Source organism: Strigops habroptila, chromosome 5 (assembly GCF_004027225.2).
Source record: "Strigops habroptila isolate Jane chromosome 5, bStrHab1.2.pri, whole genome shotgun sequence".
NCBI lineage: Eukaryota > Metazoa > Chordata > Aves > Psittaciformes > Psittacidae > Strigops > Strigops habroptila.
The window spans coordinates 7,057,214-7,070,704 of record NC_044281.2 but is presented as its reverse complement, the minus strand read 5'-3'; the positions used below and the strand labels follow the sequence as shown (position 1 = coordinate 7,070,704).

At 36.4% G+C, this 13,491-nt stretch overlaps 1 protein-coding gene across 4 annotated transcripts in view; it reads right to left on the bottom strand.

The window, feature by feature from the left end:
* Positions 1 to 13,491, bottom strand: part of ITGAV (integrin subunit alpha V) — a 77,640-nt gene that overhangs the window by 47,252 nt on the left and 16,897 nt on the right. For all 4 annotated transcript variants that reach the window (XM_030485508.1, XM_030485511.1, XM_030485509.1 and 1 more), the window contains exons 3-16: positions 13,029 to 13,120; positions 12,474 to 12,588; positions 11,098 to 11,159; positions 9,454 to 9,499; positions 7,807 to 7,932; positions 7,054 to 7,098; positions 6,821 to 6,864; positions 6,666 to 6,722; positions 6,164 to 6,216; positions 4,895 to 5,097; positions 2,638 to 2,829; positions 2,480 to 2,525; positions 1,804 to 1,905; positions 984 to 1,042 (exon numbers count right to left, since the gene is read on the bottom strand). In XM_030485508.1, the coding sequence (XP_030341368.1) occupies positions 984 to 1,042; positions 1,804 to 1,905; positions 2,480 to 2,525; positions 2,638 to 2,829; positions 4,895 to 5,097; positions 6,164 to 6,216; positions 6,666 to 6,722; positions 6,821 to 6,864; positions 7,054 to 7,098; positions 7,807 to 7,932; positions 9,454 to 9,499; positions 11,098 to 11,159; positions 12,474 to 12,588; positions 13,029 to 13,120 (1,242 nt within the window). The remainder of the gene's footprint in view (positions 1 to 983; positions 1,043 to 1,803; positions 1,906 to 2,479; positions 2,526 to 2,637; positions 2,830 to 4,894; positions 5,098 to 6,163; positions 6,217 to 6,665; positions 6,723 to 6,820; positions 6,865 to 7,053; positions 7,099 to 7,806; positions 7,933 to 9,453; positions 9,500 to 11,097; positions 11,160 to 12,473; positions 12,589 to 13,028; positions 13,121 to 13,491) is intronic.

Sequence of the window (13,491 nt, the reverse complement as noted above, 5' to 3'; positions counted from 1 at the left end):
GTAACCAACAGGCATTGTTGTCCTAAATTGGTCTCTGCTTTTTCCTTAAACACTGGAAACATACAAGAAACATTCAAGGCCAGGTTAAGCAGAGCCTTGGGTGACCTGGTCTAGTGTGAGGCATCCCTGCCCATGGCAGGGGGTTGGAACTAGGTGATCTTAAGGTCTTTTACAACCCAAACCATTCTATGATTCTATGAAGAGCACTGATACATTTATAATTGCTATAGGACTGCATGAACAAGTTAAATTTTTCCCCCCCAAAAAAAACCCATTTAAAGCAATCTTGCATGTAACACATTACAGCATGTAACTGTATTGCTAATCTAATTACTTTGAATATTTGATATAGATAATGAAATTTAAAATATGTAACAGCCATTTATATGAATCTTCCCAGATCATAACACCTCTATACATGCCATACAGAAAATAAGGAAACAATTTCAGAATCAGTAGACGAAACCTGATTGTAGCAGGCTGTCTGCCACACTACAAAATCCCTTAGAGATAACTTAAAAACCTGTTTAAAACAATCTTTTCCTGAGTGTGATGCAGAAAACCTGATAAAAAAAAATTAATGGTATCAATCATAAGGTCATGATTTCAACAGAAATATGAGAAGTCCCTTGTTGCTTGTCCATAGTTTTCAGGCCTAACAATGTACATACTTGAATATTCTTTTCTAAAACTCCCCTCAACAAGAGTTGATCTCAGTTCTGTAATACAAAGGATTTCCCAAGACTAGTTCCACCAAGTGGTTAAACTTATGTCTGAAGTCTCAAGTATGCTCAAATCCCACTGACTTCAACACAACTTCAGCAAAAAACCTGGTGAAGACATATATAGATGTATATGGTTACCAGACTGGTAGTATGGTGCTGTAAAGGGTAGGCAACAATAATGAACAACAGTGACCAGTGCTCATGTCTGCAAACAATATATAAAAAGACTTTAGAAGTTTTTAAATTAGCAGAACTTACTGAGTGAATTAGGGAGCTTTCCTTTGCCATCTGCTTTTAAGCAGAACTTTACTTTGAAGCTGTTTTGGAGGAAAAGAAAATATTAATTTCACACACTTTTTGTCTCATTTTCTTCTAAAATTCTTTACTATTTTTCTCTGTTCAAAGGTATTCTCTTTTGAGACTCTAGCTCACTCCCAAAAGCTATTTTCTACTAGTGGGGAAGAAACTATAACCTATTAATAAGTAGACAGCAATGCAAGCAATGCAAAGCTTTAGAATCTTAATACATGCAGGAATAGCATGTGAAGCAGAGTGTTTATTCCTGAAATCAAATGTGGCTCATTTATTTTTTTGAAAGCTAGAAGGAACTGGAATACCAAGTTAAAAACGAAGTTAGCACTACAAAGGAAAAGTGGGTTTGGATATACTACAGGAGCAAGAACCAAAACCAGTTTGCAGAGCAGATCATTTCCCAAATATGTTTTCCATGAGCTCATCTAAAAAGTAAGTTAACAGGTAAAAACACTACAAAAGCTGAGCAATCCATTACCATCTTGGGAAGATCTTATTCTACTCAACACAGACAATTTGCAATTTCTGCAGGTGGGACATAACCTGGGAGTCAATCTAGCATCTATTGAGGAGAATGCTGGACCTCCCACTGTTGTCCAAGTTCTTATTTTGTATTTATTGTCTGTTCTTTCAGAAATACCCATGTTTGATTGCCCTTTTTAATTAGCTAACTAGATTTCCTGAATCCTTTCAAAATTGAAAGCTTATGAAAATAAACACCAAAAACGTCCCTTCCCACAAAGGAAAACAAAGATATCCTGCTTACCAAGAAACCTTTACATCTGATAGCGAACAGGTTTTGTTCTCTGGGTTTAGAATGGTTGGATTAACTTCCAGGGCAGCATTTACTCTAATAACTGGTCTAGCCCTGCAAAGAAAACATCCTCTTGGACAGCATTCGACACCATGTTAGACAATACCCTCCCCATCAAATTGTGAAATATACACATGCACACTTAAGACAATATTTAGTGAAACTGCAAGAATAACAAATAATCGAGTAGATTAGGGAAAAGCAGGAAGCTTTTCTATGTCCTTTCAGTACTATCAGAGGCAGAACACGGGCAATTGTGTTAAGAGGAAGTTCTATCCCTTTCTAGCACACACAAATTATTTTCCCAAAATGAGCAAGTATGGATGAGAATCTCAGGACTGCAGTTTAACAGTTAGCAGCACCGTGAATGTGTCAGAATCCAGAAAACTGTCACTTGGAAAGCCTTGAAGACATCCTATTTATATTATCTCTTAAATATAGATTGAGAAAGATAAATACTAGACAGGCTGTAGATTCACTCAGTGCAAACAGCAGTATAACCTTTTTTGACCTCCAGCAGTTTGGAATGTGGAGTGGCAATTACAGACTCCCCTTGCTTTCTTTTGTAACTCAAGAGTGCCGCTGAGCTTTGCTTGCACATAATGTAAAAGCATAAAGGGATACTTACCTATACAAAACAGCTGTGTCAACGCCAAAGGCTCCAACAATCAAATCTAGGAAGAAGGGAGAAATATTACACATTACAATTCATTTTTTCAAATATGCTGTCAGTGAGAGGTGGGGCTACTATGAAGTTATCCTAAAGTAACATTTAGAGCAAAGGACCTGGGTATCCATTTTTGTCCACATCTGTAGCTCCTTTCAGCGAGTACCCAAAACTGGGTGGCATAGTGCGAGCAGCCCACTGCCCTTCAAGAATTTGAGATGGGACAGCATTCAAACCATTTGCTCTTCCATTGTAGATATAGACAAGTCCTCTCTTGTCCTCTCCACCATATGGTGCAGCAACTGCAATATCTGTAAACCAAAAGAACAGTCATCAACATCTCCAGACAGACACTAGGAGAGCATATTTGTGCTTACTTCAATAATTTCTTAATTTTTGATATTACAGTTTCAATGTGTGTCAGTAGGGAGGAAATAAATGTTTAACAAGATCATATATCACAGACTTGGGGAGGGAGAGGAGAAGGGCAAGGAATAGTTCTACAAACACTTCTACACTTCAGTAACAGACTTACAGCCAAATCATATGGATTTGAGATGTTTTGGGGAATATTTAACACCCAGAATTAGTCATTGCTGACACCAAATCACAAAACTAAGAGGGACTATCAGCCCATTTCATTAACACACTCAGGTTCCTCCACGGGGTGTGACATTTTAGTAATTCCAGAAAATTTAAATCAGCCTATAACAAAGGTAAATATCAAATTCCAGTCTATCTTGATCATGGCTTGGCAATGTGTTTTATGGACAACTTTCAGTTAGTGTCATTATGCTATCTGTTAAAGCTTAATAAATTTGGGAGTACTCATTATCAATGACTAATAAAGAGTAAAACAAAATGCTAATTGGACAAGTAATGTCTGTAAGGACAGCTTTACAAGTGTACGAGATCTAAATTAAACATTTTCACAGTTGGCTCGAAGACCAAACATGAAACAAAATACAGAATAATTACATTACACGTTACTTTTTCTGTAAATTTGAGAAAATTTCATTAAAAGAACAAGGACTCAAAAGTTTACCATTTTGTATTTGTGATTCATCTTTACAAACTTTATGAAAACAGTAAAAATTCTAATCTTGCACCATACTGTGATGGAAACCATTTTAATTAACACTCCCAACATAAAACAGAGCGCGAAAAAATAAGACCTAAAAAACTAGACTAAATAATTGCAAAGTAATTAAAAAGAGAGAAATTTTGCTATGATTTTCTCACCTACAGTGTATTTCAGATTGAAGTATGATGGAATCAAAACATTTTTTGGATAATCTCATCAAGTAACCACATTTCTGGCTATCAGCTGTAACCTTTCGAATGTCTTCTGTAAACAGTTGCAGTGATATTGCATCTTCACACTAACTGTATAATTTTAGCAACTAAAGTTCCAACCCAACTATGATTTTATGATTTCATTTAAAAAATACTATGATTTTATGATTTCATTTAAAAAATAAATTTGAGCTGCCTGGGAATTTGAAATATTAGCCTATTATAAATTTTGATCTTTCAGAAAATACTTAGCTTGCAAGCAGAATGGAAAACCAAAAATGAGCATTTTGTTGCAGAACCCAAATTCCTACCACTCTTTAGGCAACACTGGAGTATGACTTGTGTAACAAAGTTCTCCCTAGTATTCCTGGAAGTTTCTGTCGCCAGACTACATGATTGTTGGTTTCATTGCCCTTCATTGCTAAATGAAAGTAACAAGAAGCACTGGCAATGGGTTTGAGAGTCCACAGTTTCAGTTTTATCAGACTCAAGACTTCCCATCCACACACTGACTCCAGACACTCAGCTCTTGGTGCAGTTGGCTGTAGTTGTTATAGGATATTTTCATCAGACTCTTCATTTTGGGAAAAAAAACCAAAACAAAAAATATTTAAAAAAAAAATCTAGACTTTTCTCAGGAAAATCCCTTCTATTAGATAATTTTTAACCAGCTTTCTGAACCAAAACCTTCTTTTCAGTCATCTGAAGAGGAAAATCAGCTTTAAGCAATGGAAACAGGAAAATTATACTGCAGATGTCCTAATAAGTCACAGCGGAGAATCAGATATTTCACTGAAGTTTCTATTGTACTTATCACTTAGAAAGTAATAAACTGGTCGGTGTAACAGTTAAATAATCCATGTTGTAGTTTAAATGGTATAGTCTCTGCTCGATGCATACATGTAACTCCTGTTAGCATTCTTGGGAGTAGCATACAAGCATCGAAAGGAGTCTAGACCTTAGTGTCCAACATTCAGTCATGGTTAGAATGCCTAATGTTTGCGTGCAGAATCCACGTTCAGTGTGCTGTCTAGCTTTCATCTTTGAATGGAAAATAGTGACCAATAAATGATGTCCTACCATTGAAGCCATCCTGATCTAGATCCCCTAGAGGTGCAATAGAACTGCTGAATCTTGCAAATATCTCAAAACCATTCAGCTTTGTGATCTGAAACCCTCCAGAGGCTCGTTGAAGGCAAATGGAAACTTGGCCGACCTCTTGAAGTTTCCCATCAGAACTTCGATCCATAAAAAGAGGGGCTCCAATAAACAAATCTGTATAACTGGAACAAAAAACCAGATAAGTTTCTTCAGTAATAACATGAAAATTCAGCTTCCTTCTCTTCAGCAACCATTAGAAGGACTGACTCAGCACTGAAGTCAATAAGATGAAAGTTACCTATCTTTAAATTGTAACTGAAGGCAAATATTTATTGACTAAGTAAGCACAAATCTACTAGAATTTAATGCATCTAAAGCATGTGAATATACACATGTATTTGTGCAAATAAATATAAAAATAAATCTACAACTGTTAAAAAAAATGTTATAGAATCATAGAATGGTTTGGGTTGGAAAGGACCTTAAGATCATCTAGTTCCAAGCCCCCTGCCATGGGCAGGGACACCTCGCCCTAGACCATGTCACCCAAGGCGCTGTGCAACCTGGCCTTGAACACTGACAGGGATAGAGCATTTACCACTTCTTTGGGCAACCTGTTCCAGTGCCTCACCGCCCTCACAGTAAAAAGCTTATCTATCTAATCTGAACTTCCTCTGTTTAATTTTAAACCCATTACCCCTTGTCCTGTCTCTACAGTCCCTGATGAAGAGTCCCTCTCAGGCATCCCTGTAGGCCCCCTTCAGATACTGGAAGGCTGCTATGAGGTCTCCATGCAGCTTCTCTTCTCCAGGCTGAACAGCCCCAACTTTCTCAGCCTGTCTTAACAAGAGAGGTGCTTAAGCCCCCTTATCATCCTTGTGGCCTCCGCGGGACTTGCTCCAACAGCTCCATGTCCTTCTTATGTTGAGGAGGACACCAGAACTGCACACAGTACTCCAAGTGGGTTCTCACAAGAACAGAGTACAGGAGCAGGATCACCTCCTTTGACCTGCTGGTCACACTTCCTTTGATGCAGCCCAGCACACAATTGGCTTTCTGGACTGCGAGCACACATTGCTGGCTTATGTTCAGTTGAGCGCTAGCAAGAAAGTGTGTTGCGCAGATACATGTTAAGTCAGCAATGAAGACAGAAATCTATATTGTAGGAAAGACTTTAATAAAAGCTTTTTTTTTTTTTTGCCTTTCCAAAAACAAGTTGGGTGGCAGCTGGGAGAAGAGGGCACTTACTTGTCCCCATTGATATCTGTGGCAGCAACTGAATACCCAAAATAAGCAGCCATCTGGAAAACAAAATTCAAACCAAACTTGTTTGTGTGTTTATATCAGTACAACTCACAAGTTTATATAAAGTTGTATAGAAAAGATGTTAGTGAGATGATATATACCACAATTTTTGTCTTTATTTTCCTTTCTCTTCCTTACTCTGTTAGAAAGTGAACTGATGAGTTACCTTCCCCATTCCCCATTTCATGATCCAGTCCTTCCTAATTAAAATAGGCAGCATTTCCTTCATTTAAATAAGATTGTTTTTCTTAGTAGTACTACAAAACGGGAACTCACAGAACACATACTTTTAGGATTCTTACAGACCTTTTTTATTTAATTTGGCAAATAAGCTAATAACATACAAAATATTGTATGTTCTAGTACCCTAAATACTGCCTCAACGTGTCATCTTTCCATAGGAATAGCCTCTCAGTCACCCACTACACTCAATAAAGCTACATACCTGCTCTCCAGTGAAGTTGTACATGGAAGACATATTTTTCCCATTGTAAATAGACACCTGCACATGAAGAAATACACATTTCAGCACACCAATTATTTTGGGGATTTTTTTTGGTAAAGTTTAAAATTTAAAATTTTAAAATTTAAAATTCCTACCATGCCCAAAGTTCTTGCTGCTCTTGGGATTCCTGATACAAAGTCTGAAACATAAAGCAAGACATCCAGATAACATTCAGGTTCCAAAGTGCAATGACTTAGCTTGAGCAAAGTAGTTCATTGCTAGTGCTTTATGCATTTTCCTGCACACTGCATCAGTTGTTCTACACCACTTATTTGAAAGACCTACCCAGCCTAATAACATGATTTTTTTACTGATGCAAAGGTCTTACCTTCTATGCCATCACTATTGAAGTCTCCAACAGTCACCGAATAACCTGATCAATAGACAAAATTAGTAAAACATTTTAAAAACCTCACTAAACCTTTCATCTCTTTACACTTTTCACAGGCCTCTATGCTTCACCTTAAAACACAATGGAATAAATATTGCCTTTAAGTAGCTTAGACTATGAACAGCTACATGAGTAAACTATAATTCATCTCCATCCATGAATTTGAGATCAGAAGATGAAAATTTTAAAATTATCATCCATGGAACTATCTTAGTGTATCCTTGTGTTTTTCTGAACCCAGTTAGACATATATGAAGCTAAATGATAACTTCCCACTTCTCTAAGGGACTCTCCATTATTTTTCTTCCAAAACATGATTCTTTTTTATTTTTATTTTGTTTCGGTAGATTATTTAGAAACAGCTGCTTTTCTAAAAAAATAGGTATAAAAAAAAATAACTTCTCACATAAAAATCATACCTCAGCCATTCCCATATTCAGCCCTAGCCATAGAGCACAAAAAATCATGGACATATTTCCATTTATTTTGTCATCAAGTACTTTTTGAATCAAGCCTATGGCAAGATAACTAACTTCCATCATGCATAAATTACTGCATTTTCAGGTATGTAGCTCTTTAGTTATCTCTCAAATGATGAATTAATAGTAGTATGATTTAGACTTAAATATGAACAGTTGCAAGGGAGTTTTTCAAGTACAGCTAGGTTTTCTTCCTTTTCAAACTACGCACCCAAGTAGCTGTCATCAAAAGCAGCACTGGCAGGTCTGGTTGCTAACTGGTCATCATATTTTGTACTGTAGACTTTGGAGTCATATTTAGCCACAATCTCTGTTACTCGATCAGAAATAAGTTGGCCTAAAGAGAAAGAAAACAGCTTAAAATGACAAATAAAATGTGTGCACATTCACTCAGCAAGCAACAGAACTCATTTACAGATTGCTTGCTTCTAAAGCAACAACTTTTCCCCAATACTGACCAGAAAATAAGCAACAGCAGGAGCAATAGAAAGGACATAAATGAAAATTTGGACCCAGCTTCAGCAGAAATTTGTGCACAGATTTAATCAGAAGCACACAAAGAGTTTTCACTGAAAACAGAAGCTGCATGTAAGCCAGGACTTAAATGGGTCTGCCCAGTTAGGTAACAGTAAGCATATGCTTATGGCAGCACAGAGCTGAGCCGTTGCTCCTTGTCTAAATACCATAACATGAGAGCTTAATACAGCAGTCAAGAAGCTAATGAGATGAGCATAGTGGATTACCGCCTTCTGTTCTCACTTCACCAGCATCTGGGTGGGGCCTTCATCATGTTCTTTTCTTTGACTTCAAATTAAATCTTGAATCACGAAAAGTTTTCAGAAGAGAACTTACTTCATATACATAGTCGTACATGTATGAAGTATAGGGAAACTACTCTTCCAGCATCTCAGAATGTGGAATAAAAATTTGGCGTGAAAAAACTAGTTTTTAGAAGTATACTATTGTCTTCTATTCAGAGGTGAGATTTTTTTTTTTCTTTTTTTGGTGGTAGTAGAGAATAAGGTTGTTTTAGCAGATGAGATGTCACTTTTGGCAAAAAGCAATAAAATAAATTCAGGAACGTAATATATCATACTGTATCTGAAGTTTAGTTTCAATTATTCCATTTTGTTCAGAATTTAAAATGTAGCACCAGAAACAAGCTTCCTGGGCTGCTACGTCTACATGTAGGCTGGCATGATACAGATAATTTTATAAACTTAGTATTTACATTAAAAAAAAACAGGCAGCAGAGTTTGGCAGCTATGTCTGATGGTAGCAGCACTATCTTTTGAATGAAGAGCTATAGCAAAACATGGAATGATCCTGCAAATACTGACTGAAGCCCACATTAGCAAAATATAGAGGTAATGTTCTGTGTAACAGTGCAGGCAGAGGCAAAATGTGCACCATGGCACAAAAAGATCAATATGAACAAATGCAATACATCTTTGCTGTCAAAGGAAAATAATGGTAATTCTCTTTGAAGGGTACATTTCTCTTTGAAAATACACACTTCATGCATGTGTCAAAAATTACAAAACATACAGATTTTGAAAAAAGCAAAATATCCTAAAGGAAACATGCTGCTGGTGGAAACAAATTTCAGATTTCTGGGAAAATGCCTTTAAGACGATCATAGAGTTATTTTAAAGACAAAAGACATATCTATAGAATTATTACTTCAGTTTTAATCTGTGGTTGCCTTGATTATTCAGAAGTATTTTGAAGGACGAAGCTTAGTTCTTTTACTGATGAAGACTTTGATAGTGGTTGGAGGAATGTGGATACAAATGACCAAGAGGGTAAAGAAAAAAATCAAATAGTCAACTTCTCTGACTTAAATGATGTATCTCACCTTGCCAGTAAAAACTTCCAGGTCCTCCAAGTAGCACTCTGTCTCCCTTGGAGGGGCAGGGAGAAAGAAAAAGAAAAAAGAAAACACACATGAAGCATGAAGACAAGAGAACATGTCTTATGTTTATGGGAAGTAATCCTGTGCATGTGTATCAGTGTAGCTTCACTGACCCCAATACATTTTACTTTTTTAAGGAATGATTCATTGAAAATGCATCATGTAAAATGCTAAGGTAAAAAACCAATATGCCTTCAGTGACTTGCTTCTCTATTTCACCCATTTAAAATTCTAGACAGAATTCTGCTTTTATTCCAATAGACCCTTCCTCCCACATGTGTCTAAGACAACAGAAATACAATTAGAAGAAAATGTTAGGAATGCTACATGATAACAACAACAACATGTTTTTAGGTTAGCACACAAATCTAATTTCATCTTCTGCCCCTGCCACATTCTGTAACATATCTTTAGAAAAGTTTAATTCAGAAAAGCTGTAATATAATTTCTCTCACTCCATATTCCTTGGTACAACAGCAGTCCACAAATCATTTTATGAAACTTCAACCAGATTAGCTATCCCAGTGCTGAGAATTTGTTCTTTAAATACTGAAGTGGGCCATAAGCTTTGCTGCACAATTAAGCCACTTATTCAGGTTTTAATCTTAAAAACTCCCATATTCACCACTAAAAAAATCTAGGTCAGAGATTTGGAGATACCTTATACCCAGGCTTGCCCACTCAGCTGGGGTTTTGGATTAGAGCCCAAGGTTGGTTTTAACTGGGGCTGGAGTCTGCACAGTAAGCCTTAGGGGTGTGTGCAAAATAAACACAATCCTATACTGCACTTTGCACACTTTCCTCTGGAGGAAAACAAGAGTGTCCCTGGGCAAACAGTGAAGCGATATAACACAATAAAACATTATAAGGTGTGAAGAACCCAAAAAATTTCCACATCACAAATAAGACTTGCGTGGTCTTAACATGTCCAGGCTATGCTAAACAATTTAACTGTACAATATGAAAAACTACAGTTAGTTCTCAGATTTATGCACAGTTTTAATGTGCTTGGATTTTAAAAGTAATTGTGAATTTAAAAGAAAAAATAAAAGATCTATAGAAGGCAGGGAGAACATAAAAGTACGAGAAACTAAGACAGCACCAAAAAAAAAAAAAAAAAGCTCTTTCTGCTCCCTAATGAGAAAAACAAAACAAAATTCACAAGAACATTGTTTACTAGTTGCCTTTAGCAATAAGTTATCCTTCCTCAGGAAGTACACTAGCTATGCACCAATCCCTTCAACATAAGTGTCTCAAAAGCCTGACTATTACAGATTATTTCACTTGAAGACTAGCCGCAACAAAGGTTTATAGCCTGAAGCTGGAGAAGTGGATAATTTGTTCAGGATATGACTCCTACAAGAAATGGAAGTGTGCTGCTGTGAAGATGTAGGGAGAAACCAGTTTATAGTATCTGAGTGGGTTGAAATTCCTTTGTTTATTTACAAGAACGAGTTTGGTTGTGGTTCTTTCCCCCCAGGAACGGTAGTTCACATTTAGTTTTGTCATAGCTGTGCTTGTTGTTAACTTGCAACTGTCTGCTGACTTGTAGGAATTGAGGGGAAAAAACATAAAATCATCACATACCTTTGTAAAGTCAATACTAAATCCACCTTGGCAAAATCCCTGTCCATCGGCATCAATCGTGGCTACAAACAGGATGGATAGAAAAAAGAGAGAGAAAATAAATAGAATAAATATTTTTAGTACAAGATCAGATGATTCTGTGGATACTTTCCAGTGCATCTTCCTAAGTAGCCTTGCACTCCTGAACTTGAAACTTGGGATTTCTTTTTTTTTCTCCTAAATCCATATTTTTGCTTTATCAACAATTCACAACCAAATGCTGTAACAATTTTAGGGCTGGCCTGATACATATATAACATTAACATATGTTCTAGCCTAACACAGTCAAAGTAAACTGCAACTCCATATTCCTTTGTATTTAATTTTTAAAAGTTTTGGGGAAAAATATTTCCGATTTTTATTCAGGAAAAAGGTATCTAGAAAATAAGGAAGAAGTTTTTCTTTTGGTATGGAATGAAAGTCTGAAAGGTACATAACTGTAAGTTGCTTCAAGTATTGGCTTAAAGCAAAAAACAAACAACAACAAAAAAGAATACCTGGCTGAACATCTCTACATACTAAGACTCATGCCAGCAAGAATTGTTATGGTGGAGTTAATCTTATGATTATACAGCTCCAGAGCAGAAATGTTGAGGCCCCATTGTTTGGAAGTTTAACTACTTAACTAGCATGATTTAGTTTAATATATGCTTGTTTAACTTCTTTTCATGTTGGACCACACTGGATTTCACTCCTGCTGTTCACCAATGATCTTCAGCAAATCAGAAAAAAAATAATTCTATCTTTTAGACTCCCATATTTTAAAAAAGGTTATAAGTGTCTGAATAAGCTACCAACTGAACTACATGATATGGAAGCAAAGCATCTGGAAAATAAAAAAAAAAAAAAAAATCAAATGTTCAACAATGAATATAATTAAAACAATGCATTGCTACGTATGTATGCATACATGGGAATCAGAACCTACTTGTGCAAAACCTTGGCTTCCAAAATGAGCTTTCTCTTCAAATTACTTGAATAACAACAATTAAGCTTCAGAAAATTCTAGAGCTGGTCTTTGAAAAAGCACTTGCTACATGATATTGCTCAAGTGATTACTACAGAATTGGTCCTTTAAAAAACTGAAATCCTCAATCCCAATGATACTTGGATCTAAGTTTTTCCTCTGACCTACAGTAGAGAAGCAAGGTCTGCATCCTGAGCAACAACTGGAGGAGAATCCAGATGTCTGGATCTAGCTTAGATTTTCTTCTAATTTCTATGAGACTGCACATGGAAAGGGGAAATACCTGTAAAACATCCCACTTCAAATATACACAAGATATAACACAAGAGAAATTTCAAACACAAAAGCAATGAAAGTTCTCTACACTTACTTGACCTGCAGGGTGCATATTCCACAGATTTAGATCCAGCAAGCAGGTAACAAGTTCCTACAGGCTCTCTCTCTTGTTTTGTTTCAGTTCTCCAGTGGTACAGTGGGGCACAGGCCTAAGGAAGAACACATGGCAGTGAGGAAAAACTCCTCTTCAAAATGCTGGGGGTACAGACTACTACAATGGAATTCCAATTTATACTATCAGCACTGGGGCAGAAGTATCAGCAGTTTGTATCTTTAGAAATAGCTGATTTATCCAGGAATTTCAGAAATAATATTTTCTTAAAGCAACAGTTGGAAAGAGTTCATCAAGAATTTATAACACTTTCTAACATCAGCAAACTAATTCTACTGCTTTCCTCAAAACCAGACAAAATTGCTACAATCTTTGTTTATAAAAAGTTCAGAAAAGGCTAGCCAATAAATTCTGAAAAAGACAAGTCATGCTGATTAGTGGGATTTTAGTTAAATTCTGAGTTATACGGATCTTCTCACATTTTTTTCCACTACAGTATTCCAGTACTGAGGCATTTCAGGGGCATCGAAAACCTACCAGAATTTTATCAGTTTTGGATCTCACAGAGGCTCCAAACCACTGATGAGACTTAAATTCTAGTGGATCATCAGGAGCAAAATCTCTGTTGCCTACAAAGAAAATAAAAAAAAAAAAAAAAAAAAGCAGCAGCATAATTTCACAGGAAACTGTACAGTAAGAACAACCTCAAAAAAACCAAAAACCCTAAATCATAGGGTTTGATGCATACAGAGAAAAGTGGAAAACAGTAACATTGGAGAAACACCCTTTCTTGGAAACAGGCTTTAAAAATACCTATTACTCATTTTTACATCTAAGGCCAAATGCAGCGATTTTTACATATGAAGCAGTAGCACAGTACTGATTTGTTGTGACAGCGCCAAGTTTATAGCATCTTTGACAATGACACAAAATACCTCATACTGGAGATATTTGACTTTCAAGTCATATTACAGCACTGCTCAAGAATAAGTGCCAAAGC